General features: G+C 54.0%; 3 protein-coding genes across 17 annotated transcripts in view; 1 reads left to right on the top strand and 2 right to left on the bottom strand.

The window, feature by feature from the left end:
* Positions 1–248: 248 nt before the first annotated feature.
* NDUFA13 (NADH:ubiquinone oxidoreductase subunit A13) lies at positions 249–8,384 on the bottom strand. The gene is made up of 5 exons (XM_060092191.1): positions 8,265–8,384; positions 2,543–2,621; positions 1,133–1,204; positions 658–727; positions 249–440 (listed from the first exon to the last, which is right to left on the bottom strand). The coding sequence occupies exons 1-5, from the start codon at positions 8,356–8,358 to the stop codon at positions 321–323; spliced, it is 435 nt and encodes a 144-aa protein (XP_059948174.1). The 5' UTR covers positions 8,359–8,384; the 3' UTR covers positions 249–320.
* An 811-nt stretch (positions 8,385–9,195) lies between these two features.
* On the top strand, positions 9,196–10,097 carry TSSK6 (testis specific serine kinase 6). The gene has a single exon (XM_060092189.1). It carries the CDS (start codon positions 9,196–9,198, stop codon positions 10,018–10,020), a length of 825 nt encoding a protein of 274 aa, XP_059948172.1. The 3' UTR covers positions 10,021–10,097.
* Positions 10,098–15,471: 5,374 nt separating this feature from the next.
* Positions 15,472–27,591, bottom strand: part of GATAD2A (GATA zinc finger domain containing 2A) — a 100,675-nt gene continuing 88,555 nt past the window's right edge. For 8 of the 15 annotated variants that reach the window (XM_060093954.1, XM_060093958.1, XM_060093959.1 and 5 more), the window contains 8 exons: positions 27,387–27,476; positions 26,236–26,367; positions 25,918–26,085; positions 23,598–23,877; positions 20,390–20,688; positions 19,577–19,723; positions 19,151–19,346; positions 15,472–16,452 (listed from right to left, as the gene is read on the bottom strand). In XM_060093954.1, coding sequence (XP_059949937.1) covers positions 16,322–16,452; positions 19,151–19,346; positions 19,577–19,723; positions 20,390–20,688; positions 23,598–23,877; positions 25,918–26,085; positions 26,236–26,367; positions 27,387–27,476 — 1,443 coding nt within the window. In that variant the 3' untranslated portion in view covers positions 15,472–16,321. Of the gene's footprint in view, positions 16,453–19,150; positions 19,347–19,540; positions 19,724–20,389; positions 20,689–23,597; positions 23,878–25,917; positions 26,086–26,235; positions 26,368–27,386; positions 27,477–27,591 lie in introns of all 15 variants that reach the window. The other 7 variants (XM_060093964.1, XM_060093952.1, XM_060093967.1 and 4 more) reach the window with 4 other exon arrangements.

Below are 27,591 nucleotides of genomic sequence, written 5' to 3'. Positions count from 1 at the left end.
GGTGCTCTCCTATGCAGGTCACCCACCCACCCCGTACCCAGGTGGAGAAGCCCCCGAGTCTGAAAGGGTTGGCTGCTGACAAGCAGGGTTTCAAAAGAGGTAGGAAAAAGTCCAGGCATATTTGGTAGCTGATGCTGAAGGGTGGTCCAGGGGTCATCCCATTGGCATCTTCTCCTAGTCCCTGCACCTCCTGTGACACCCCGTAGCCCCCAACCCCCAATCACTCAGTCCCTAGGACACAGGCAAGCCAGTCTCCAGAGCGTTTATTCTCTCCTGGTAGGGAGGGAGTAGGGGTCCAGTGGTCTGAGGGGCACAGGCGCCTACGTGTACCACATGAAGCCATAGGTGGCGCGGAGAATCTCCTCGTTCATGCGCAGCCCGTAGAGCTCGCCCATCGTGGGGGTCACCCAGCGCGTTGTGTGGAACACGGACTCGCCCACCTGCGGGGACAGAAGGGTATGGGTGGCGGTGCAGCTAACCCCTTAGGCCCATGCAGCCTGCTGGGACCCCACCAGGCCTCGCAGCCACTGTGCCTACACCCAAAACTGCCTTCCCCTTCTGGCACTTGACACCCACTAGCCCTCGGCCCCAGGTTTTCTGTGGAAGGCTGCGTTTCTGCAGTGGCCTAGACCCCCGCCCTCCCTGCTGAGGACCCACCTTCCAATCCGGCACGTCCTTCATGATGATCGCCTCCTCCTCCAAGTTCTCCCGAAGCATCTGGAGAACCCTGCAAGGACAAGGTGGGAGGTGGGGGACAGGCCTGACCACCCTGAGGGGCCCCTGCCGAACAAACCTGCCAAACGTGTCCCTGCCCCACCTCCTCCCCATCACCTCCTGCAGCTTTCAACCCTGCGCATGCTGACCCCTCTTCTTTCCTTTCTTCCACTGGCAGACTCTTACTGTCCTCCTGTCCGGCCGCAATGCCCCCAGTGCTTCCTCCAGAAGCCCTTCCATTCTCTCTTGGGTCTCTGCTGCAAATCAAGTTTGGGGCCCTCTCCAAGGACGAGGGCATCCGCCGGAGCCACGTACAAGGTCATGGCTGTCGGTCCCCATGTGTGTTCTGGCCTTATCCCACGCTGCAGGCTGCAGCACTCAGGCCTGTAACCTCCCGACCCTGGCCCCAGCGGCACACCTGCGGTCCTTCTCTGCCTGCAACAGAGGCATCAGTGCAATGCGGGCCTCGAAGTCCTCGATCTGCAGGCGCCTGTGAAACCCCAAAACCAACACTCAGATCAGACCACGGTGGGATGGGGGGTGGATGATGAGGCCCTTGGACATGCATTACCCTGGAAAGGGGTTTGACGGAGAGGCAAGCAAGGGGGAAGGGCTTGGGCAGTGGGCTCTGCCCACCGGCAGCCTGAGAGGGGGCATGGGGGGGCATGCAGTTGACACAGGCAGCGTCAGTCCACAAGACTGCTGGCTTCACACTTTCTTTTCAGTTCAAAACTTTTTCTAAAATCCTAAAAATAGCCCGGGACTGATAATTGCAGTGAACTGTGGGGAACGTTCATCATGGGGTTCTGGACCTTACAAAATCACATCACTTTCACCGCAAAATAGCCGTGGGGGAGCAAGCATCATGGGCAGCTCCTTTCTTCTCCCTGCTTTTTGACATCTCCAAGCCACCAGCCCCATCTGTGCTGGGAGGTGTGGGGAGAGCGATGCCCAGTGATGTGGCCCAGGGAGTGGCCTCTGGCCCTGTCCCCTCATCACCAGAAATCTCACAGCAGCACAAGGAAGGGTCTGGGTGAACTTCAGCCCCCACCTCAACCCTCCCACCCCCTCCCCATCCCCCAGGACCCAGGGTAGCAGCCCCGCTCCAGGCTGCTGCCCTCACCACAGTCACACACCGTGGTTACTACTGGGTCCCTCTGGGAGACTGGGCCTGGTCTCGCCTGTCCAGTGGGGCGGCCCTAGCGTCCAGCACCCGCCAGGTGCTCCTGAGTTCACTCAACAATGTTGAGCGCCCTCCACGTGCTAGGCCTTCTCCAGCACCGCCTTGCTGGGGGTCAGCAAGCTCAAGGTGCGTGCTAAGGACACAGGACACAGAGTGGGAGAGGGTGGAGGGGCCTAGCTCGTTGGGAGCCAATGAGAAGGAGCCACGCGGCGGGGCGTTCGGCAAGCTCAGAGGCGGCCAGAGTCCCAACCAGGCCGTTGCACACCCGGGTCCCTCAGGCCCTGTACGGCTGGCCCGGCCACTGTCCTGCATGATCTGCTTTTTAAGCCTTTATATCATCATTGCCCGGTCACCACCCACAAAAAGACAAAAACCCACTAAGAGAGTGCATCACGGGCCTGTCCCTCCACCTCCACCTCTGCTATGCTAACGTGGACCCTCGGGTACCCAGTGGTGGAGGTCAAGGGCACGCAGTAAACATCTGGCGGCGAGCTTCTTGCTTACTTGAGGGTAAAGCCCAGAAACGGACCTGCTGTGTCAGGGCTGCACTCCCTGAGGCCTGAGGAGTTGACAAGGGGCCCCGAGGTACACTAAGTCCACAGGCACACGTCCCCACCCTCCCCTCCTCACCGGCGCAGGGCCTACCTGCGTTCGCGGTTCCACTTCATCATGCTCCAGTACCCAAACAGCAAGGTCCCGATGCCCACGGCGAACATGCTGTAGCCTGTAGGGAGAGGGGGCGCTGCTCAGCAGCTGCACGTGGGACAGGCCACCTTGTCCTTCCTTCTCCTGAAGCATAACCCACTCACTGTGCAAATACTCCAGTAATATGAATGAGAGAGAAGGCAAAAGCCCTCATGAACCCCCTGCCAGAGATGGCCGGTACCATCTCTAATGCCTATTTTTTCAGACTACTTTTTTTTGTCTCTGTGGAAAGTCCACTGCCCCCCTCCCTTGGACACCCCCTCCTCCACAGCTGCAGCCCACTCTTTATCCCATTCACCCACTCTGTGGGCAGGGACACCAGGCTGCAAGGCTGCTACACCTCTGCCCCCATGCCAGGGTTCCTGGAAGGTATAGGCCGGGCAGAGACTATGAGAGGGCCTGAGGGCCTAAATGTTTATAGTTGGGTGGCCCTGGCCCCACCACTGACTAGAAGGTTGTTTGGTTCCCTTCAGCCAGCTGATCCCCGTGGGGAAGGACGGTGTCCACGCTGGGTCCCAGCTGCCTGGGCCACCTCGCTATGTGCTGCCCACAGGGGGCTGGATGGGGCTGCCGGAGGCAGGCAGTGCCCTGCAGGGGCTGCCCAGCCACCCTCTGGGCTCCCAGGTGCTGCTTCCTCCCGGCCCAGTGGGGTGGAGCCCTTTCCCGGGACCCCAGGAGACAGAGGCTAAAATGAATAGTTATTGAGAACCCGTGGGCACCTGTGCTGTAATTCTGACTGACAGGCCGTGGGCCTGCTGGGGTCTTCAGGGAGGTCTGGACGCTTGGGGCCTGGCTGGGGCTGGCTCGTCCTGCACCACCTCATCTTTCAAGCCTCAGTCTCTCCTCTGGACAGAACTCGTGGTTGCTGGGATGAATTGACAAGCTCAGCCAGACCAAGCTCCATTTAACACCCAGTAAACGACCGGCAAATGGTGGGTAAAGCCACTTCCTGGGACTCGTGGGGGGACAAAGTGGGGGCTCTTTCTTCTTCAGCTCGTCTCCAGCACAAGGCTCCCCTGGCACCTCTGTTGGACCCAGAGATAAATGAGAAACTGGCTCAATTTTTTAATCCCTTTAGTTCAACCTGTTAAAAACATGAGCTCAGGGTAAGGCACTTCCACGTTATGGGGGACAAGGTAGCGAGGGCACCCTGGTTCCTGTGCTCAGAAGTAGGACCTCTCCTGAGAGGGCCGAGTGCCCAGGACCAGTCCCTAGTGCACCCATGGCTCTTCCACAATGGCTGACCACCTGCGCTGGGCACTCAACGTTCTTTCCATTGGGTGGGAGTGTTTCATCAGAGCTGCCCGTTATTTGCAACAGCTGCAGAGAGGCCCGGGGCTGCTTCTTCTGACCCAGCCCCAGGGAAAAGACTGAGAGACTGTCTTTGTGAGGACCTCTTGCCCTCAACATTGGGCACCCGCATGTGGGCCCATCTGTAAGATAAATTCCAAGACTAAGGTAAGGTGGCCTTTAAGACGATGCAGCTCTAACTCATCTATTCCTCATTGACAGTGGTGAGGCCGAGGCCCCAGGCCCTCAGGGGGTGTCTGTGCCTCCAGAGCTGCCAGTCTGGTGGGAGAGGCCAACAAGGGGCACGCCCAGAAGGGGGTGCGGGCCACGTGTAAAGAAGACCTAAGTGAATAGAAACGCATCCTGTGTTCATGGATCGGAACTTAACATTGTTCAGATGGCAGCATCCTCCAAACTGAGGTACAGATTCAACAGTCCCCATCAGAATCCCAACCTTCCCCCCACAGTCCCACAAAAATTGACAAGCAGATCGTGAAATTCATATGGAAATGCAAGGGACCAGAATAGCTGAAACAATTCTGAAAAAGAAGAACAAAGTTGGAGGACTCTTCAAACTTAACACGCAGCTGTGTGTACAAGACAGTGTGCCCTGGCATAAGGATAGACATGTACATCGATGGAACAGAGCTGAGAGTCCAGAAATAAACCCTCACATTTATGGTCAATTGATTTTGGACGAGGGTGCCAAGATAATTCAATGGGGACAGAACAGTCTTTTCAGCAAATTGGACAACTAGATAGCCACATGCAAAAGAAGTGTGCTCCTTCCTCCCTCCATACACAAAAATTAACTCAAAATGGATCAAAGACCTCAATGTACTAAGAGCTAAAACATAAAACTCTTAGAAAACAAAGAAGTCATTCTCTGTGACCCTGGATAAGGCAATGGTTTCTTAGATATGACACCAGAAGCACAAGTGACAAAAGAAAAAATAGAATTGGACTTCGTTGAAATTTAAAACTTTTGTGCTGCAAAAGACACCATCAGTGAGCTGAAAAGACAACCCACGGACTGGAAGAAAGTATTTGCAGATCATATACCGGATAAGGGAATGGTATCCAAAATATATAAAGAACTCTTAAAACTCAATAATAAAATGATTAACCACCCAATTAAAAATGCATAAAGGATTTGAATAGAAATTTCTTCAAGGAAGCTATACAAATGGCCAATAAACACATGAAAAGATGTTCAGTGGGGCTTCCCTGGTGGCGCAGTGGTTGACAGTGGGCCTGCCGATGCAGGGGACACGGGTTCGTGCCCCGGTCCGGGAAGATCCCACGTGCCGCGGAGCGGCTAGGCCCGTGAGCCGTGGCTGTTGAGCCTGCACGTCCGGAGCCTGTGCTCTGCAACGGGAGAGGCCACAACACTGAGAGGCCCGCGTACAGCAAAAAAAAAAAAAAAAAAAAGATGTTCAACATCATTAGTCCCTAGGGAAATGCAAATCAAAGCCACGCTAGATACCACCTCACACCTACTAGCATGGCTAAAAGTTTCTTAAATGGAAAGTAATTAGTGTTGTCCAGATGCAGAGAAATTCGAATTCCCGTACATTGCAGGTGGGAACGTAAAATGGTACAGCCAATTTGGGAACAGTCTGGCAGTTCCTCACAATGTTAAATGGGGAGTTACCATCTGACCCAGCAATTCCACTCCACCTAAGAGAAAGGAAACATATGTTCACACAGAAACCTGTACAGGAATGTTCACAGCAGCACTGTTCATAACAGCCAAAAGGTGGAGACAACTCAAATGTCCAGCAAGTGGTAAATGGACACACAAAATGTGGTCCATCCATACAAGAATATTATTCAGCCATAAAAAAGAATGAAGCACTGAAACACTGCAACATAAACATTAAAAATGTGTTGAGAGGGCTTCCCTGGTGGTGCAGTGGTTGAGAGTCCGCCTGCCGATGCAGGGGACACGGGTTCGTGCCCTGGTCTGGGAGGATCCCACATGCCGCAGAACGGCTTGGCCCGTGAGCCATGGCCGTTGAGCCTGCGTGTCTGGAGCCTGTGCTCCGCAACGGGAGAGGCCACAACAGTGAGAGGCCCATATACCGCAAAAAAAAAAAAAAAAAAAAAATATGTTGAGAAAAGTCACACAAAAAGGACACAGAGTGAATGATGCCATTTATATGAGAGGCAAATCCATAGAGACAGAAAGCAGATTAGTGCTTGTCAGGGGCTGGGAGAGAATGTGGAGTGACTGCTAACGGGTAGAGCATTTCTTTTCGGGGTGATGAAAATGTTGTAAGTTTAGATCATGGCAATGGTTGCATAACTGTGAATAGACTAAAAATTGGTGATCTGTACACATGAAATGGGTGAACTGTATGGTATGGCATGTGAATCTCAATAAAAATGTTAAAGATACCAGAAAAAAAGAAAGGGCCACTCGCTGGGTGCAGGTGGGAGTGGAGAGAGGAGAGCTGGGGGTGAGAGATAAAGGGAAAAGGTGGGGGTAGCAGTCACTTCGGTAGCAGCGTGGATTAAAGGCGGCCTGAGCCAGCTTGGCATGTTCTGGGATGTTGGCGCTGAGTGAGCCAAGCAGAGAAAAGGGGAGTCGGTGCCAGGCTTGGGACCACGGTGCCTTGACAAGAGCAAGACTGACTGGGAGAGGGCAGCTGTGAATAAGGTTGGAGGACAGAGGACGGGGGCAGGGTGCAAGACAGACTGTAGGGCCTTTGCATTTACTGTTCCCTCTGCCTGGGGAAATCCTTTTCAGAGAAGTCCTTTCGCCCATTCTGGCTAAAGCAAGCCCCAGTTATCCTGGGCCTTGGCACTGACTACAACGGGAAATTATGGAGTGATGTGTCTGTCTCCTCAGCTAAACAGTGAGCTCCTCAGGACACAGCCCAGCACCACGGACGCACTCAACAATTACTAAATGCAGGTACATAAACAAAGACCACATCCCAGAAAGGAATGTGGTCTTATATTCCTCACCCCTCTGCAACCAGGAAAGACTGGGGTGGGTCTGTATGTGCTGCAATGAAAGTTGGTGTCAAGGGCTGTGATGGGAGACCCAACCCCAATCGGTGGTATCTGAGGCACACAGGAGGCACTGCTGTATTATTAACTGGAAGAGGACCGGGATATGGGCCGCATTTGTGACTTAAAAATGAAAGAAATGCTGACTGTGGGAAGCCCAGGGAGACCCAAGGCCTAGGGTCCTTCTGCAGCCTGGTCTGCAGCCGGGTCACAGAACTATCCATGTATAAACAGACCTCATGTCACACACCCGAGGAGTGCACTGACCTGGGTGTTAAGAAGAGACTCAGATCGCTTTATATTTGTTGAATCTAGGAATGAGTCTAGAGTTGAGTGCCCATTTGGTGCCAAATCTAGTCTGTAACCTGTTTTTGTATGTCCCTCGGGCTAAGAACACTTTTAGGTTTGCAAAGTTGTAAAAAAAAAGCAGCAACAGTGGATAAAGACCATCTGGCAGAGAAAGCACAAACTATTTATCTGGCTCTTTACGGAAAAAGTTTGCCAACCTTTGTTCTGGATTACAAAAAAGCCAAGAAGGGGCAGGGGAAGACCTGAGTTTTCACCTGACAGTAACTTTTCTACTGTCTGAATAATTACTTTTTTTTTGAAACCATGCCCATGATTTTTTTTGCTTTTTAATTGAGGCATAATTTGCATAACGTGCGCACGGTTAAATGTAAAGTTCAATGACTTGCAGCAAAGTATTCATTCTTAACTCGTTTTACATGTTTTGTATTTCTCTGTTATCCCTGGGTGCAGAGTATGGGCGCCTTTTACTTTCGCGCTTACACTTTTTTGTGTTGAACCCAATAAAAAATTTTAAAACGTTACTTAGAACCCTTGACAATTTTAAGAACACAAAATTCTGGGATAGCCTGAAGTTGGGGGCCACCAGAGAGGAACCACTGCACATAACATCTTCTCTTTTCTTTTTTCAGAACATCTTTTAAATTCCCTCGGTATTCCGGGTTTCGGCCCCAGCTTTGCTCTGGGTGGCCCTGTGGGGAGGTCGCATCCTCTCTCGGGCCTCAGTTTCCCCACCTGGGAAACCGGAACGTGGCGGAAGGATCGCGGCGCGGGCTAAATTAACCACAGTTTCATCAACTGTAAAATGGGAATAATTAACGGGACCGACCTCTTGGGCTGTTCCGAGGAGGCAAAGGGCTTAGTAAATGCTCGACAAACTGCAGCAGTTGTCGTTACTGTTAGTACTGAAGCTGTTGGGGATCCTGGAACTCCGCCTCCCGTCATATGGAGAGGGAAACTGAGGCCCGCTAGACTCCCCGGCGTCCCGACCCCGCCAAGGCACCCAGAAGGCCCAGACCCTGACACCCGGGCGCAGGACGACACTGACCCGACAGTCCCCGACGCGGAAGGTTCCGCTTGTAGTCGATAGGGCCGTAGCCCCCCAGCGGGGGCATATCCTGCTTCACCTTCGACGCCGCCATGCTTACAAGAAGCTGCACTTCCGGTCGCGGGAGGAAGTTACGCAACGGCGACCAACGCCATGATGAGTGTGGCGGAAGCTGCCGCGCCGGTCTCGGACCCGGCTTCGAAACCTAGGGCGCTGGTGCACCTACCTACCCCAGTGCGTGGGAGAGCTCGGATAGCTGGGCCCGGGATCGATTGCACGCCCCAGCTGCGGCCGTAGAGTCCTTATTTTCTCTTCTCCCACATGGGGCGTGGCTCAGTCGGTGTCAAAGCCTGCAGCCCGTCCGGTCGCCAGGGTCCTCGCACCAAAGGACCACCCATTCACCTTCCCTCTGGGGCGATGTGCAGGCCAGTTAGAAACCTCAGGCTCCCGAGGGAGCCAGGTCTCTTCCCCATTTTCTCCCCCTGCGCAGGGCTCCACAGGGTCAGGGCTGAGTACCGAAGTTGGGGGACGGCTGCTCTCAGATTCGGACTCATGAGGAGCCGCCCCAATCCCAGGCACGGATTCCACTCCCGGTGGTGTTCGGGACTCCTTGCTAGTGTCCTCTCATTGGGAACTGGACCATTCAGAGTGATTATGAGTCACAAAGCCCTAGCTAGGGCCTTGGGGGGCCCTACGGGGCGGGGTCTGGGCCCCACCCCCACCCCGAGGCGGGGTGACGCCAGCGGTCACTTCACAAGGCAGAAATTGTTACCTAGGCAATAAAGCGCACCGCGGCGGTGGGGGCCCGGGAGTGGGCACATGGGGGTGCGGGTGTGCAGGTGCCAAGCGCCATGGGCTAGGTCCGAGATCGGAGTCCGGCCGCCCACCGACAGCAGCCGCCTCCTGCTCCCCACGCGCCCCAGGCGCCACCATGTCGGGCGACAAACTTCTGAGCGAACTCGGCTATAAGCTGGGCCGCACGATAGGCGAGGGCAGTTACTCCAAGGTGAAGGTGGCCACGTCCAAGAAATACAAGGGCACGGTGGCCATCAAGGTGGTGGACCGGCGGCGCGCGCCGCCAGAATTCGTCAACAAGTTCCTGCCACGCGAGTTGTCCATCCTTCGGGGCGTGCGGCACCCGCACATCGTGCACGTCTTCGAGTTCATCGAGGTGTGCAACGGGAAGCTGTACATCGTGATGGAGGCGGCCGCCACCGACCTACTGCAGGCCGTGCAGCGAAACGGGCGCATCCCCGGGGGGCAGGCGCGCGACCTCTTCGCGCAGATCGCCGGTGCTGTGCGCTACCTGCACGACCACCACCTGGTGCACCGCGACCTCAAGTGCGAAAACGTGCTGCTGAGCCTTGATGAACGCCGCGTCAAGCTCACCGACTTCGGCTTCGGCCGTCAGGCGCATGGCTACCCCGACCTGAGCACCACCTACTGCGGCTCGGCCGCCTACGCGTCGCCCGAGGTACTCCTCGGCATCCCCTACGACCCCAAGAAGTACGACATATGGAGCCTGGGTGTTGTGCTCTACGTCATGGTCACCGGGTGTATGCCCTTCGACGACTCCGACATCGCCGGCCTGCCCCGGCATCAGAAGCGCGGCGTTCTCTACCCCGATGACCTCGAGCTGTCTGAGCGCTGCAAGGCCCTAATAGCCAAGTTGCTGCAGTTCAGCCCGTCGGCCAGGCCCTCCGCGAGCCAAGTAGCGCGCAACTGCTGGCTGCGTTCGGGGGACTCCGGCTATTAGCCGGGGTTCCCACCATTCCCCCCGCCCCGAGCACTGCGCAAGCGCAGCGCACGCGCAAGAAGCGCGCTTCCGGAGTTCCGCGAAGCCGTCGCGCGCCACTGCGCACCCGCCCTTTCCCCTTTCCCACTTAGACGCCGGGGGCGGCAGTCGTCCCCGTTTGGAATTCAGCTCCTCCGCCAAGATCCCAAGAGCAGAAGGGCGCGTGCGCTTCCTCGGTTCCCCGAGAGAAGGCCCCGGGAAGGGGCTGGAGGAGAGGAGAGGGAAACGTTGCCCCCGTGCGAAATGAGCGACCGCTACGCGGCGGGCAGTGGCTGCTTGGAGAAGCTGCTGGCGAGCGGACGCGCGCGGAGGGCGTCTGTCCACAGCCAGCCGCTCCAGGCGCTGCCCCCCTTGGAACTTGCAATAAACTCGCTCCTTCTCGCACCTGGCTCTAGCGACGGCCCCCTTTTACGGAGCTGGGGGGAGGGGATCGCTCCCTGGGAGAAGGCAGGCGCGGGCGCCCCATTTTAGAGAAAGGCTTGTGGAGGTTCTTGCTACAGGTCTGAAAAGGGAGTTGGAAGGATTCGCACCCAGACCTTTCAGGCTTCCCATCTGGGCAGACTCGAAGGGGCTTTGGAGTCGTCCCCGGCGTCGTAATGGTCCTGGGAATGGAGGTGCTGGACTAGGGGGCAAGAACCCCAGCACCCTTCTGGTGTTTAAGGATGGTACAGCAAGGGGCGGGGGTCGCCTGTCCCTACAGAAACAGCATTTGCAAAAGAGGAAATGGATGCCCACACCGGTATCACTTGCCCAAGAACAGCCAAGATTTGCACCCAGATATGTCTGAAGTGGGGTGGGGAGGTGGTGGAAGCTCTCCTTAGTGAGGGTCCCTTCCTTGGTGAGGGTAAGAGCCTCGGGGGAGAGTCGAGGGTGGGGCATTTGTCTGAGGGTTCGTTCTGTACTCTGTTCATTCATGCATTTTTTTGAGCACCTGCTGTGTGCCAGGCTCTGGGACTCAGCCAAATGGCTTGGATTCATCCCTGCTGTCAGTGAAGGGAGCAAGTGAAAAGTAAAAGAATGGCATGAAAATAAAATAATTGTAAGTTGTTGCTAAATGCCAGGTGGGGGTGAGCAAGGAGGGACTGAAGGGAACGACATTTGAGCTGAGCCGGGAAGGAATCAAACACTGGAAACAGCAAAAGGAGTGTTCCAAGTGTTCCCAAGACAAGATGGAGCTGGTGTGTTTGAGTAATGCTAGGAACTCCTGTAGCTGGAATGGAGGGGGAAAGGAGGTGGAGAGATAAAAGGTGTGTGTCTGGTATCTGTTGAGGGACCCCACAGGGTCTGGGGGAGATTGAGGGTTATTTTGCCTGTGATGAGGTTACTGGGTTTGGTGACAGTGGCTGTTGTCATTTGGGGTGTATGGGAAACACCTCCCTAGGCCCTTATCCTACCTGCCTCCACCAGAGCCCCACAGTACCTGAGGAGGGTGGTCATTTATGGGTCTGACTATACCCCACCCCTGCTCCCTCACCCTCCATGGCTCTCAGGTGCCCTGGGGATTATGTGCCACCTCTCCCTCACTCCCTTCAAATAGGCTGTGGCCCCAACCCCCTCATTTTGCAGAGGAAGAAACAGGCTAATAAAGGGGAAATGACTTGCTCACTCAGAAGAAAACCCACATCCTTTTCCCCTTGCCCCCAAGGTCCAGCCACACTATTCTCCTTTGTCCTCAACCTGCCTTGCTTGGTCTCACCTCCGAGGATTTGCACAGGCTGCTCCCACTCCCTGCACCACTTTTCCCCTCCCTTCACGCAAGACTTGGCCTAAAAAGGTCACCTCCCGTGATACCCCGTTCTTTCCCTCCTCACCCTTGTCTCAAGGTGTGATCCCAATGCCTGGGGCATGGCACATGCCTTTTTCTGTCCACTGATTGATCTGTGTAAGCAGTGGGCCTGGGGTCCTCCTGCTTCATGGCCACACGCACAACTCAGTTCAGAGGGGACAAGGTCTCAGGGACCAGGGCTGGTGTCCCCTTTGTTAGCTGGAGAAGATGCATGAGACTTGCCCTCCGTCCACGGAGGAGCTTGTGCCTAATCCAGCAAAGACTCACCTGAAGGCTGGCTGCGGAACCCCGGAAGTGGGCTTCTCTCAGCCAGTGTCGGGGTGTGGGGCACCAGTCAGTATGTGTCACGGGTGGAGCAGGACAGGGTTGGGTTTAATTTCAGTCATGTCTTGTACCAGTTCTATGCCTTGCCCATGCTAGTCGTGGCCACTGGGGAGGCTGGAGGCAGAGATGCCCCAATAACAAGCAGCAGCAAAATATGTAAGTAAATAAAAGCACCCAGGAAAACAGGGTGACGTTTACAGCACATTGGAATTCACCAAAGTGCTTACAAGTCTCATTTTTGTGAATAAAATTTTGAAAGTGTGTCAACCTCTGAAAACAAATTTTCACCAGAAATTGTTCATTTCGGAGCCAGCTGGGTGGCTCCCACCCTCTGTGCTTAGAATCTACACCTGCAACATCATGTCCTGCAGCAGACACCCAATGCCGTGCCAATCCAGAAAAGCCCACCACTCTGGGATGGAGGCTGGTAACGGCTAGGAGCCAGGCCGATGGGCAAAACCCACTGCATTCTCACTGCACTCCCCCAGCGCTGTGGGTAAATGGGCCACAAAGCCCCAGGTTCTGGTGGAAATGGAGGCCCAGAAGCAAGGGTGCGGAACCCAGTTGGGGGAAGACTAAATACCCATGACAAGTGAGGCCTGAAAGCAGCCCAAGAAGCAGGTGTCCTCTCCTTTGCTTCCCCGTTAACAAAGGGTCACCCTTCTGTCCCTTCCCAAGTTTCCAAGCCGCGACAAAAACAACGTGGGATACCAGGGCCGAGGGGACGAAAAAAAAAAAAATACAGCCAAGACATCATCCATTTCTTTATTGTCCTTCAGATTCTAAAACTTCCTCATGACACAATGTATAGCCATTGATTCCAGCGTCTTTGTTTACTGGAACTTCTGTTCCGGTTTGGTGGGAGATTATTTTTTTAAACATTTATTATCAAAGACTTAGAGTCACAATAAATACAAGTGACAATCTCCTCCCCCCAACCAAAACAAACCACCTCCCAAATACCCTACACTAGTGTGACTATTATACTTTTCTTTGTTAAGGATTATAAAACTTTAGCTGTCCTTAAAAAAAAAAAAAGCTCAGTCCAAGTTCTTTAGGCAAACGCCATGTGCAGCATAACTAGGCATCAAAGAAAAACCCTACGGCAGAGCAGCAAGGACTCTTTCCCATTATTTACACCCCTGTGATGATAATGTATTATTTATATAGAAGACTCCTCCCCGTGTCTCTCCGCCCACAGGAGAGTGATTTGTGGGACACAGGAGCCACAGGATGCAGCAGGGGTGTACTGTCGCCTCTTTCATTCCCTCTGCACTGGAGTGAGCTTTTGCTTCCTGAAGATCTTATAGTACAGACAGGACCAGGGCCGCGCCCCGCCCCCCCGCCCCCACTCCCCACCTCCCTGGGAAAGGCCACTGTTGACCTTGTCAAAGGTGTGAGTCCCAACAGTATACATGAGACACTGAGGACTGGAGTCCCCATGACATGGTCAGGATTGCCAGAGCCGTGGGCAGCTCCAAGTGGACGCACAGTTATCTGTGCGAGCATCCACGTGCACACTCGGGCCCACACAGGCAGCCACTTCAGATGGGGAAGTGAGCTTGGTGAATGAACCCCACACCCGAGTCCACAGAACAGCTGACGTTTTGAATAGTTTCCAGTTGCCATCAGGGGTTCCTGTCACAGATTCCCGGGCAGTTACAATTGTCACTTGGGACTGGGGGCTCCCACATTCTCTGGTTCTCCTGGGAACCAGATCCTCTCAGCCTACAAACTCCCAGAACTGTAGCGAATTTTGAGGCGTGGGCGTTGGGGCTGGGAGAATACCCTTAATGTTAATATCCTTCCCGTATTCAGAGAGGTATTTAATGCCTTTTCTTGCAACATTATAAATTTCATCACAGAACCATGCACTTGAGGCTTATAGAAGTTACACTGCAAAGGGGAAATTAAAGGAAAAAAGGGGGGAGATAGAAGTTTTGAGACAGTAGAAGTGAATAAAAGATTAAGGCATCTCACGTTCTTGACCCCCTTTTAAAAAGCTACATTTATGTCACAGTATGTCCTACTATGGGAATGTTCCTGCAAATGCTGGGCTGCAGGAGGCAGAGACAGGGTCAGGGCCCGGCCATCCCGTCCTCTGCCTGTAGCGGTCAATTTGTACTGTACTCACGAGGCCTATTCAACAGCCTGGAGAAGTCTGGCCAGGTGAGGTGAGGAGAGGTGGTTCCTGAGCGTAGTGGAGAGTGAGGTTCTGATGGGGACGGGGTTCGGGGCCAATGCAAGTGGCTCAGTTTGAGCCCTGGAGTCACAGACCCAGTCAGCCATGGTGTACCCCCAGTGCAGAGGTGACCTTGGCCCAGACGCCTGAGTTGCTGCATAGGACTGAGGTCAGTTTGCAGGGGAGGCCAGCGGGCACTCCTTCTTGGAGGATTTGGAAAATTTGGCCCATGTCATTGAACAGAGAGAGCTAACAGCTCAGAGTAGTATAAGACAGGTATTTATTTGCCAGGCACACAGAAAAATGAGAGGAATAGAAATGCTTGCATACTCTTGATTTTTTGGTGTAAAAACACACCCTTCCCCGCTCCCCCACCCCTCCTGAAGGTCAATTTCCCCTTTCCCCCAAATCCCTGGATCTTGGAATGAAAGCCACCCTTCTCCTGCCCTCCCCTCCTTCAGCCCATCTACATTATGTACTCAAAACAAAAATCAATGAGAAATTTAGGATTTTACACAACAAAAAATTAGAACGCTTTGGAAAACTAATTCTACGGCATGTCAAAAATGTCCTCTAAACACTGATAGTCACACAACATGGGGGGCGGGTGGGCGGCGGCGGTTAAATGAGCCTTTATTAGAATGTTGCAGCAGTATATTTGAAGAAGGTGGCCCTACAAAATAAGGATTTTAAATTAAGTCCCTAACTGTATGGATAGGAAAACCAGGGCTGGGGCTGAAGTGAGGAGCAGCATACCCCATCTACACACACGTGTGCACATACACGACACCCTCACACCTGCACAGAGCTGGCCCATGTGCAGCACACACACAAGCTTCTGCCTTTCCTCATGGACCAATTTTTAAGGAGTGGGAGAAACCAAAACACAACACAACTAAAAGCAGACCTGATCCTTTGTAAGACATTGCTGTAGACTCTAGGGGGGTTAAAAAAAAAAAAAAAAAGTCTCAAGGCAAACCCTGGCAGCATGGCCCGTTTTAAGGGAAGGTTCTAAACTAGACCCAAACATGAACGCTGAAGTCTGGGAGGGTGCAGGGGCGCCTCCCCACCCAGATACACCTGACAGAAGCACAGGCCAGGGCTTAGGATGTTGTCCATCAAAGTAAGTAGGAAAAGAAAAGGAAAGAATTTAATAAAATAAACCACCACAACAAAAAACACAACAGCCAGCCCCTCCAACTTCCTGCTCAGGCTCTGGATGTTGCTGCCGATTCTCTCCTCCCTACTCTGTTGACGGTTCTCAGCTTCCAGGATCCCGGGCTCTCTGGCTGGGTCTGGGTTGCAGTTTGTTCTTCTGCTTAAGTGTGGAAGGTCGGGGGTCTCCGGGACGAGCAGCAGCAGAGGCCTTCTGCTGGAGCAGGGGCTGGGCAGTCAGAGGCCCACCCTCCAGGGCATGGGGGCCGTGCTTGGCAGGGAACCCTGGGTCTGCACGGTTTACATTAAACTCCATCATTGTGAGGTGATTAAAAAAAATCTGTCAACCTAGAGATTGCCATGAAGGAAGGCAGTCAAAGATTAGGAGGCTAAGACAGAGGGAAAAGCAAAAACAAAACAGAATGCTCCGCTCAACTTCAGAAGCCCTGGGCGCCATCGCCCGAGCGTGTCACAGTGTCTAGGGTGAGCCGTCCATGTGCCCTTCAGAGGGCTGAAGGAGAGGGCGAGGAGCAGAACCAGCCCCCAAGGTCCGCTTTTCTGCTGGTGTTGGGCAAACTAAAGGCAAAGAAAGGAAGAAAGCCCATGGGAAAGGTCCCCAGTAATAATCCTGGTCCACCTGTGAAGTGGTCCCCCCACGTCGATGAGACTTTGCAGCCAAGATCGGAACTCTCACTTCCGCAGCGCAGCCGGCGCTTACTCGCCCTCTCAGGGAGCAGGGTGTCTTCCCGAGTGGAGGGTGGTGGGGCCAGGCGGGAGGGAGGAGGGAGCCTGTTCTCCACTGGGCCCGGCTCACACTATTTCCACGTGGCCGACTGGGGGATGGAGCGTGGCGGGATCATGTCCAGGAGGTACTCCCGCTGGCGGTCCACAGCTGAGGAGGTCTTGTGCACTGCCAAGCTTGGGCTGACAAATGCAAGGGCCCCGCCTGCAACAGAACAGAACAACAGGCCACAACAGCCCCAGTCAGGGGGAGGCTCCTGGGAGGACCCCAGCCTCAGCTCGGCCCACTGAGCAAAGGTGGTTCAAATACCAGCCTTGAAGCTGAAGAGAATTTAATAACTCAATCGCTTTTACAATGTTCCCAGCCTCTGCCATGGTAACCTTACACATGGGGCAATAATCAGAGATTCTGTCATCTACCAGAACTATGAAAACTGAGTTATTTACTACAGTACTATAGAGAACACTGAAAAACCGCAAATGACTGAACTGTGCAACTGAGCAATCCAGTATGATGCAGTACTATGCAGCCATTACAACTGATCCTGTCCTCAAAGTTTTTCATGATATGGTAACATTCTCTCATTAAAATATTAAGAGGGACACAGAATGCTAAATACAGCATGATCCCTCTGTAAGGCACTTCCTGTTTTTTATTATATATGTGCTGTCATTTACACACGTGTGACATGTGAGTGAAGAGGTGGAGCGGGGGTGGGGAGGAGAAAGTCCCAAAGTGCAGCATTTGTTCTCCTGGGGTTGACAATGGCCACTGCCATTATCTTCTCTTTTTGTATTCTCCAAATTTCCACAATGAACAAGTATCACTTTTTGGGCGGGGGTGGGGTGGGGTGGGCAGGCACTGTGCTGCATGGCTTGCAGGATCTTAGTTCCCCGACCAGGGACTGAACCCAGGCCCTGAACCCAGGCCCCAGCAGTGAAAGTGCTGAGTCCTAACCATTGGACCGCCAGGGAATTCCCCAAGTATCACACACCCACACCCACCCTGCCCCCCACCGTCCCACCAGCCTCCAACCGGCACACTTAGGTTTTGGGCTGGCCTGCGGGAAAGGACTGCCCTGGTCTCAGCTGCAGCAGGGACCAGAGTCGCTGTGTTACCCAGAAGTATTTTTGGTGGGTTAATATACTTTGTGGAATAAATGTTCCAAAGTCAAATGCACCACAGAACCCTCCCTGCGCATCCAAGACCAGCACTCCAGAAACCTGCTGCTAGGTCCTGCCCAGAAAGCCACCATCCAGAAACCCAGTGCAACCAGGAGTCCAAGCAGAACTCTTCTGAGAAACGCTGCTCTTAAGCCATGACACTTTCATGTCTAATCCCACAAACTGTTGAACACAGCAACTATTTATTCCTTCATACTCTCTTTCGAACGTTACCCTTAATACGAAGTTTTTACATGGTACTATCACTGTGCATACACACGTACTCTCATATTTGACTTTTCCCACTTATCTCATGTACTTTCAAGGAACTTCTGACCAGTCTATGAGTTTTAGCTGTAATCTTAAACATGCTGAACAAAAGTATCTCCGGTTTGTTTACAAATGCTCTCTGCTCTCCAGGAGGGCCAGAGTCTTCTGCAGTTGGATCAACTCCCCCGAGCTCACTCTCCTCTAGAAGGCTCTGACATTTGGGCATGTTTATAACTCATGGTCAGCTGCATGCACAGCCGGCTTCTGTGTTTTGTTTCCACCAACAATCCAGACTTCCCAGTTCTGACTAGTGAGATGGATCTCATGACGGCGCCTCTTCTTCCTAGAGCAACCCCAGGGTGGGGGTGAGGAGGGAGATGGGACACTTGGTCCAGTGAGACCTCTCACCCATCTCCTCCTCTCAGCTCTTTGTGCTTACATTTCACTGTCCAATTACTGACAGACACAAGACATATTTAACTTTCATCCTAAGGCCAGCACATATAATAAAAAACAGGACAAATGGTATGGGGGATGACCCAAGGACAACCCAGGGAAGGTGGGGCTGTGGCAGACTGGGGAACGACCACCTGAGGGTCTCCACCTCCCCGGGTTGTTCCTCAAATGCCGTCTCCTCAGAGGCCTCTGTTGCCTACCTCAGTTGAAATCTCAGCCCCCGCCCAAGGGTCCCCCTCCTCCTGCCTGCTTTCTCATTCTGTTTTGCACTTTGTACCATCTGACCTGTCTAAGCCAGAGCGGGTGGGAAGAGGGTGCCCAGAGAGCAGGGAATGAAGGACACTGGGTGAGTGAGAAATGAAATCAGTGCGCCGTGAAAGGTACCAATACACTGTAACAGCAGAATCAGACATTCTCTATGGCAGGAAGGGAGAGGGGGCGAGTTGGCAAAATGAGCTTCTATGCTCACAGGGTCCACTGACGGCGCGGGGGTGGGGGGCACTGCCCGAACGGGTTCTGTCCCCCACTTTGGGTCAAGAGCTGAGAGTTTGGGTATAGAGGGTGGAGACAGCGAGGGTGATTAGTATTTATCCAGGGCTACCACTTGTTCAGGGCATCCTATTTAGTGAACAGAAGAGATGAAGCTGAAGAGTCCGAGGCCGCAGGTCTGCAGGTTCAGGGTCCTTTTGTGCCATTACCTGTGCGTGTGCACGTCTTTGTTAAAAATAAGGAGGGGGGCTTCCCTGGTGGCGCAGTGGTTGAGAGTCCGCCTGCCGATGCAGGGGACATGGGTTCGTGCCCCGGTCTGGGAGGATCCCACATGCCGCGGAGTGGCTGGGCCCGTGAGCCATGGCCGCTGAGCCTGTGCGTCCGGAGCCTGTGCTCCGCAACGGGAGAGGCCACAGCAGTGAGAGGCCCGCATACCGAAGAAAAAAAAAAAAAAAAAAAAATAAGGAGGGGATGGACCCAAGCCCAGCGGGGTCCTTACTCCGAGCCCCACGGGGTCTGCCCACCTGTGCTCAGGGGCGCCTTCTTCCAGTTGGAGGTGGCGTTGCCCTTGCCAGCGCTCACGGCTCTCTCGGAATGTCTGCCGGTCCTGCTAACGAGGGCTGTGGCCGAGGCTGCATTCTGCAGTTTGGGTGACTGGCTGAACGTGTGCAGGATGCCTCGGGGCGTTGTGGCCGAGCCCCGGGACAGCTGGCTGGAGGCCTACAGTGGAGAGAGGGTGCAACAGCTTGTGTGGGGAAGGGGGCAACAGAGGGCAAGATGCTCAGCGCAGCCGCTCCGTGCTCTGGCTGACCTCTTCCCACCCACACGGGATCCCTGAAGTCCAAAATCAGGAGACTAGTAAGTTACACTGAGGCGGGAGGGTAGGAGGAAGGGAAAGAGAGAGAGACACACACAGACAGACACAGGCAGTGTGACAGTCGGCGACTGACGTGGTCACGGTCTGGGATGTGAGGGCCGGTTGGTGGTTCAGTGCAGGGGGCTCCCGGCACCGCAGTTCTGACCTGTAGCACAGCCCCGTTACTCCAGTCGCGGGCCTCTCCTGAGCGGAACGCCAACTTACGCCGGGGTTTTATGACCTACACAAACGGGGGTTGAAATCGAGGTCAGTACTGTCCAGAGTCTGGCCAAGGGTGACCTAGAGTGACCAAAGGGCAGCAGCTATGGCCGCTTGAGGCCCAGTCCCCACAGGATAGGCATTTCCTGAGGGCAGCACAGCCACCCACTACATAGGGATCTTGAGAAGATGTGTTTATTAGTGAATTACAAATGACTTCCAAGGACACAAAAAATTGCCAACAGGAAGCTTGGGGTCTATAGGGGGTGGGAAAGCAAAGCATTAAAAAAAAAAAAAGCAGCCAAAAAAACTTGATTTCAAACTTGCTTCTCTCCTTAATTTAGCTAGAACATTTCTTCCAAACGCCCCTTTTGTATCTCAATGTGGCTTTCAGAAAAGTCCTTTTAAACAAGAAGTGCTTGTCAGCCGGCACACTGCAAGTGAAAGCTACAAAATCTAAAGAAACTGCAAATTAGTATTTTCACCACCAAACACCACCATTAAATGCAATTTAGACGCACAGTTAACAACCAGGCAGATGATCGCCGAGTGTGGGAGAGAATGTCTGAACATCCTGTCTGCTAGCGACAACTCCCTGCCAAGGCAACAAGGCCCCTCTCCTGGAAGGCAAGGCCACCCAGCCCATGCTCCCAGGCCACAGCTCTGGCTCCCATACCAGGACTCTCACCTGCTTCAGCGCAGGGTGTGGGGGGGCAGCAGGCTCGGCCTTGGCCTGCGCGGGGGCGGCGCCCTGCTGTAGGAGGCGCTGCTCAATCTCCTGCTCCTGCTGTAGCGCCTTCACAAAGGCGGCCTTCAGACGGCTCGTATGCTCCACCTTGAGTGCCTTCTTCTGGTTGGATGCCATGCAGTTCTCGCACATGATGGCGCCGCCCTTCTCCTCCCGCCAGCGGCACGTGAAGTCCGTCTTGCACTGTGCACACATGTAGGGCTCCCGGGACAGCACAACGGTGGCTGACATTCTGCCCGCTGCAGGGATAGATGGGTGTGCCGCATGTCAGAGGAACAGGAACACCACAGTAGGAGCCCGGACTACCCCCAGGTGGGATATGGATGAGGGCAGAGCAGGGGCAGCACCCTGGGCCATGTGGCCCAACTGGCATCAGGACACCAAAGCCTCAGTGTTCGTTAGGCAAACACATATTGGGTGCCAACTGTGTGCGGGCACTGGGCCAGCCTCGGGAGGCTTTGCTGGCAGAAGCAAAGTTGAAGCACTTTAGAAAACACTGTGAGTCAGGCACCCTTGATACCAGCTCTCAAAGACATCAGTGCTGTCAGCTTGGCTTCTCCCAGTCATCTTTCCTACCCACAGTGCAGACATTTCCAACCCTCCCGTACTGCGTCACCAGTGGAGAGGAGATGGTGACCACTCAAGGCCCCACCTTGTGGTGACTGGCACCCTTGCTAGTGGGTGAGTTAACGGAGGACTAGTCACCTAGGCGAGTGCTTATGCTGACAGGCACTGTGCCTGGTGCCTTGTGGGTATCAGGATGTCCAATTCTCACAACAAACTTCTGAGGGGCACCCCCCACCCCATTGTCCTGAGGAAGAAACTGAGGCCAAGGAGCTGAAGTGACCTGTGCACAGCTGGTCAGTGGCAGGGCCAGGACACATACCCGGCTGCCCTGGGAAATGGGAACTCGGTGGCTCCTTGATCAGCTACAGGAGGGGTGACTGCGGAAGCCACAAAAAGCACCTGTTGAGGTGTGGGGTCGATACTTTTTTTTTTTTTTGTGGTACGCGGGCCTCTCACTGCTGTGGCCTCTCCCGTTGCGGAGCACAGGCTCCGGACGCGTAGGCTCAGTGGCCATGGCTCACGGGCCCAGCTGCTCTGCAGCATGTGGGATCTTCCTGGACCGGGGCACGAACCCGTGTCCCCTGCATCGGCAGGCGGACTCTCAACCACTGCGCCACCAGGTAAGCCCTCGATACTTTCTTCAATGTATATATGTTTGCCATCCAATGTGCAGTAAGGGGTACCTTTTGCACTCTGTTCCTATCTTTTCTGTGTCCAGCACTCCTGAGTTTAATTGCCTCTTGGCATAATGGACCATGATGCCGAGAGACCCTTAGCCTCCCCATCCCGCCTTGGGCCTGGCCGAGCTGCCCCTAACTGCTGAGGGGCTGTGCAGGATCTGACTCTAGCGGGGAGACCTGTCACTCCATGGAGCAGATGGGATGTTGCCTGCCCAAGCTGCCCAAGGCTCAGGGGTCTACACTGGGCCCCCAGCTCCAGCCCCCAGCCTACAGCTAACAGGCTCTGGTAACAAGGGCACTTCTGCTTCCACACATCCAACCCCAGAGGATGGGGTACCTGCTTCCCAGGCAGCTGCGGCCTGTATGACCAGTACCAGAACAGACACACCAGTGCAGGGCTGCACTCAGTGTCCACCTGTGGCTCTGCGAAGTGTCAAAAGACACCTCAAGCAGGACTCAGAGCTTCCTCCCACAGTTAGGTCCTGTTTTTTGACAACAGGAGAGGGAGACAGACCCCTGATGAGAACAAGCGGAGACAGACTGGTCTGGGAGAGTGGGTGCCCAGCACAGGCAAGCGTAGGACAGGCAGGCATCGCCTCCTGACTCAGGCCTCCTGCCTGCCGCACTGCACTGGCCTTACAGCAGCTTTTTTGCCAACTTAACCTCATCATAAAGGAATCATTGAAGGGATCCAGACACATCCAGGCTGTGTCAGAGCCCACATCTCTCCCCACTGGGCCTGGCTCTAGTGCCCCACAGTCCCTCAGGTAGAGTCCACCTGGCCATCCCCTGCCCTGAAAAGGTTACAGCTCTGCCTCCTCCTCAGCTCTGAGCATCTGACGAGATCACGTGGGGCGGGGATTCAGGCTGGCTGCCTAATAAATGCCACCACAAGCTCAATCTAAGGGCAGAAAGTCGTCAGTTCAGCATCTGCTGGAGGCTCCCAAAGGGCCAACAACCTGACCTCCCACCTTTCAGTACCGTTTTTGCTCACTACCCTATATATACTCTTTTATTCCTAAAACCTCCTGACATGCAGGTGTGCTTTCCAAACTACTTCTAAGGAGGGTAATAAAATGATCCTGGGGCCTCCCTGGTGGCGCAAGTGGTTGAGAGTCCGCCTGCCGATGCAGGGGATACGGGTTCGTGCCCCGGTCTGGGAGGATCCCATATGCCGCGGAGCGGCTGGGCCCGTGAGCCATGGCCGCTGAGCCTGCGCGTCCGGAGCCTGCGCGTCCGGAGCCTGTGCTCCGCAACGGGGGAGGCCACAACAGTGAGAGGCCCGCATACCGCAAAAAAAAAAAAAAAAAAAAAAAAAAAAAAGATCCTGGCCCGGGCATAGGTGTCCCTCTCCCACTTTGGGGACTAAGAGCACTCAAGGCTCTGCAAAGTTCCACCTTTGCCCAGCTCTCAGAAGTGGCCCCATCAGAAAGAAGGCGCCTATGGTACGTTTAAGAAATTATCTAGGGCGGGAGGGAGAAATCAGGAGATTGGGACTGACATGTAAACACTACTATACATAAAACAGATAACTGACAAGGACCTACTGTATAGCACAGAGAACTCTACTCAATATTCTGTAATGACCTATATGGGAATAGAATCTAAAAAAAGAGTGGATATATGCATATGTATAACTGATTCACTTTGTTATACTCCTGAAACGAACACAACACTGTAAATCAACTATACTCCAATAAAAATTAATTTAAAAAAAGAAATAAATTATCTAAACCTCACAGCAAGCAAATAACTAATAACAAGATGTCATCCACAATGCGCCCCACAGCTGTGGGTACACAGCAGACATGCCAACATGTGCTATGCATGGAAAACAACTTGCATGATGGAAACTTCAGCAGCAAGAGATAAAAACGGCCCCAGGCCCAGGGCCTCCTCACCTTGCGTCTCCAGCAGGTTCTGCACCACCTCCTCCAGGCCGACCAGGTAGATGAATTCGTTGTTGGCAGCGCTGGGTAGGAAGTTCATCTCAGGGGCGGGGGGCTTGGGTGGGGGGATTTCAAGCAGCGTCTTCTCCAGCTGTTTGCGCAGTGCAAGCTTGGCGGCTGCCTGCCGACTGGCTGGAGAATCAGCAGAGGTGACCACGGAGGCCACACTGGTGGGGGTGGAGTTGGCCTGAGCAGAAGTGGCTGTCGTTCCTTTCAGCGATGCTGGGGAGGGCTTTTGGGAGACAGTGACCTGGTCAGGGTGCTTGAGGTGCCCACCCTGAGGAGAGCCCAACCACGGCACCCACAGCCCAGGTCGGCACCATTAGCTACACTAAGTCCTTATAGAAGTAGCTCCAGGTCATCAGCACCATTAGCTATACTAACAAATCCTTATAAAAGTAACTCAGGACTTCCCTGGTGGCGCAGTGGTTACGAATCCGCCTGCCAATGCAGAGGACACGGCTTTGAGCCCTGGTCCGGGAAGATCCCACATGCCGCGGAGCAACTGAGCCCGTGAGCCACAACTACTGAAGCCCACGCACCTAGAGCCCGTGCTGTGCAAAAGAAGCCACCACAATGAGAAGCCCCTGCTCGCTGCAACTAGAGAAAGCCCGCGCGCAGCAACGAAGACCCAATGCAGCCAAAAATAAAAAAAAATTTTTAAGTAAAAAGTAACTCAGAGCTGCCTGACATCAACAGGCAACAGGAAAAGCGGCATTGAACTAACTGCTCTATGAGATGACCAATCTTATAAATACACTTGTTGAGGTTTAGCTGATATCCAATTAACTTTAAAACCTGTAACTTGCTATACTTTGCCACCTGAGGACACCCATGAAGCCATCACCATGACAGTGGGTAGCCCCTTGGCAACCGTCCCCAACCCGGGCAGCATGGCAACTATCCTGTCACTATGGCCTGGCTCTCCTCCCAGCACAGGTCTGGGTGGCCTCCTTCCTGAAAAGGTTGCAAAGGTGGCTCACTGTGGCATCAATGGCATTTCCCTCATGGGCATCTTGTGTGCCCCTGCACTTCACCTTTCCTGATCCTCACTGCTCCTGCATTATTCATCACCTTCTGGACCCCAGTGGCTGACCCTCCACCATCTCCTTGCTCCAGACCACCTGTCGCCCAACATTATCAAATGCTCTCCCCCAAACTTGGAGCTGACCATGCCAGTGCCCTTAGCTTTGTGGCACTGAAGACACTTCTGGAAATAGAAGGAAAGCTGTGTACACCATCTCCAGGAAAATGCACACACCTGACAACTTGTATGTAACACATCATGGGGCTCAGGGAGCCCAGGACGGTTGTCCAGACCCCACTCATGGGGTCTCCACAGCGGAGCAAAACTCCCCACCATAGAGGATGCCATCACAGCACCTTAGCCTGTCCACTCCAGCCTCTGACCAGCCAGCTCCTCCCTGTCCCTTTTGCAGGCTCCCCTGGCCCCACAGGGAGCACAGCCACAGGATCCATCCACCACTGCCTGCCTGGTTCCCATCCTCATGGCACGAGAACGGGGTATGGCACACGGTAGTAATTTGATCCGAGTTTATGGTGTGGATGAAACTGCCTGCCCAGGACGTCCCCATTTGGGTGGCAAGACTACTTGAACCTGACTTTAGAAGAGGCAGGGACGCTGCCCAGAGCCCTGCTAGCCATGATCTTATCTGAGAAAGGCGGGCAAGGATGCACCATGCCAAAGGAGGAAGAGAAGCTAACTTGCATATCAACAAAAGCCCTTGCAAACCCAGTAATTTCATCTGTCAATGAGGATCATGCTTTAGCCTGCCCGCCCCTGGTCCCATCTTCCCCGCTCTGTTGGGTGGCGACAAACCCTCCCCATTTCAGAGGCTCTGTACGGAGGTAAAGGGATGCATGGCTAAGAATAGATGCCCTGGTGCTTAAAGGACATTTGCAGACATTCTCCACACATTTGTGCATATAGAGGGGGAGGGTGCGGAGCGCTCTGGTGCCCCACCCTGAGCCTTCCTGTAATGTCGGCTCAGCTCTCCACCCCTCCCACTCTCGGCAGCTATCCACCTCTGCTAGATGGCAGTTGGCAACATAAGACTTCTGCCCACGACTTTCATGCACCAACTAGCTCCAAGGAGCTACAGTACCACTGTCTGTGGGGCTGGATTATCCAAGACCTCACCTGGCTCCAAGGAAGCAGGCAAGTCACGCCAAGCCACCCTGGAGACATGACTGGGTCCCAGGACTGTGGGCCATCAGAGGGGCAGCTGCAGGGCACACATATGACCCTCACCTGTGGGATGTTGACGAGCAGACTAGTGTTGGGGACGTTGGTGACACGGATGAGGCCCTGCTGGATGATCCTCTGTCCCTGAATTTGCACACTGGGCACAGATGCCCGGGGAGCCAGGAGGAGCGGTGGTGGCCCCGTGCTGGAATGTTGTCTGACGTTGTGGATCTGCTGTCAGGGTGTGATGGGCGGAGACAAGTCAACGAGAGGGACGATAGAGGGCGCCACAGGGAAAGAGCCCCCAACCTGAGAACTAGGAAGGCTCATTCTCGAGAGGTGGAGGGCTGCCTGGGGCTTCCCTTAAGCCCTCGCTCTGCTCACCTGGGCCCCCCTGACGAGTGGGGGCATGACGACCTGTGAGCTCGCCTGTGGCCCTAACTTCGAGGACGTCTGCTGCCCGCCACGGACCAGGGGTGGTGGGATGACACTGCCAGGCATCCGAGTTGAAGAGGTCTGTCAACAACACCAACCCTCAGATCTTACATGACTTCTTAAACAAACAGGTTTGCTGTTTTTGTAAAAGCACATAATCATTACCCAAAAAAAGGTGGTGGGGGAGGAGGAAGGGCAAGCTGGGACAAAGTGAGAGAGTGGCATGGACATATATGCAGTACCAAAGGTAAAATAGATAGCTAGTGGGAAGCGGCCGCATAGCACAGGGAGATCAGCTCGGGGTTCTGTGACCACCTAGAGGGGTGGGATAGGGAGGGTGGGAGGGAGACACAAGAGGGAAGGGATATGGGGATATATGTATACATATAGCTGATTCACTCTGTTATACAGCAGGAAGTAACACAGCATTGTAAAGCAATTATACTCCAATAAAGATGTTTAAAAAAAAAGATTAAAAGAAAAATTAAAATGTCAAAAAAAAGGGTGGTGGCAGAGAAAATAAAAGCTAAAATGCCTATTTATTCAAAACACAAAAGAACCAGGAACAGACTCTGACAAGAGCCACGCCAACCTGGGCTCACTCAGGCTTACTCAGGACTCGGGCCCCACCACAGCAAGAGTCCAGCTAACTGGGACCAGTACCACCCGCCTGCTGGTCTGAGCTGGGGGCTCAGGCCTGTTTGAGGGGAGGTAGGCCCCTGGCCTGACCTCTGTCCTATGGCTGGAAGTGGGAGATCTGCCCATCTCACCCTGTGGGCAGAGGAGGCTGTGAGCCGGGCTGGGACAAGGCCCCGCTGGGCCCCCCAACTGCCCTCAGAGAGTCAGGCAGAAGGGAGCCCAGTCTGCCTAGGACCTTGGTCCTCTCTCCAGTCTCTCTAGGGGTGGTCATGGGAGGGGCCCTCCGAGAGTCTGTGTGATTTATTTATGATGTCAACAGGGGCCTGGGTTGGGTATGGGAACACAAGCATGTTTTATTTTTTGGGCTCCCACCAGAAGGCCTCTAATCAGAAGGAACAAGCGGGCTTTTGCAGAAACTGGATCAGGGCTGCTCAGGAGCATGACGCAGAGGAAACACTGACCTGAAGTGATGGCTTGCCGGAAGGAATGTTCTGGGTGCCCCGTACAAGCGGGGGAGGGGTGGTCACAGAGCTCCCAGTGGAGCCTGCGGGCTGCAAGAGAGCAGGACATGCAGGAGATGAGAGGGCCACCGGCCCTGCTCCTCCCACACGTAATTCTGACAGAAGAGCACTGCTTTTCTTCCTCTTCAAAAGGCAACAGGCTCTC

This window comes from Mesoplodon densirostris, chromosome 3, assembly GCF_025265405.1.
Source record: "Mesoplodon densirostris isolate mMesDen1 chromosome 3, mMesDen1 primary haplotype, whole genome shotgun sequence".
Taxonomy (NCBI): Eukaryota; Metazoa; Chordata; class Mammalia; order Artiodactyla; family Ziphiidae; genus Mesoplodon; species Mesoplodon densirostris.
The sequence above is the reverse complement of the archived record's forward strand: the minus strand, read 5'-3'. Positions and strand labels throughout refer to the sequence as shown.

Excerpts from the sequence above, each read along its gene's own strand:
- NDUFA13 (XM_060092191.1), bottom strand. The coding sequence starts at position 8,358 with ATGGCGGCGTCGAAGGTGAAGCAGGATATGCCCCCGCTGGGGGGCTAC. Across the intron at positions 1,205-2,542 it reads AAGTGGAACCGCGAACGCAG|GCGCCTGCAGATCGAGGACT; the intron begins GTAGGCCCTGCG and ends GGGGTTTCACAG. Across the intron at positions 728-1,132 it reads CAGGCAGAGAAGGACCGCAG|GGTTCTCCAGATGCTTCGGG; the intron begins GTGTGCCGCTGG and ends TTGTCCTTGCAG.
- TSSK6 (XM_060092189.1), top strand. The coding sequence starts at position 9,196 with ATGTCGGGCGACAAACTTCTGAGCGAACTCGGCTATAAGCTGGGCCGC.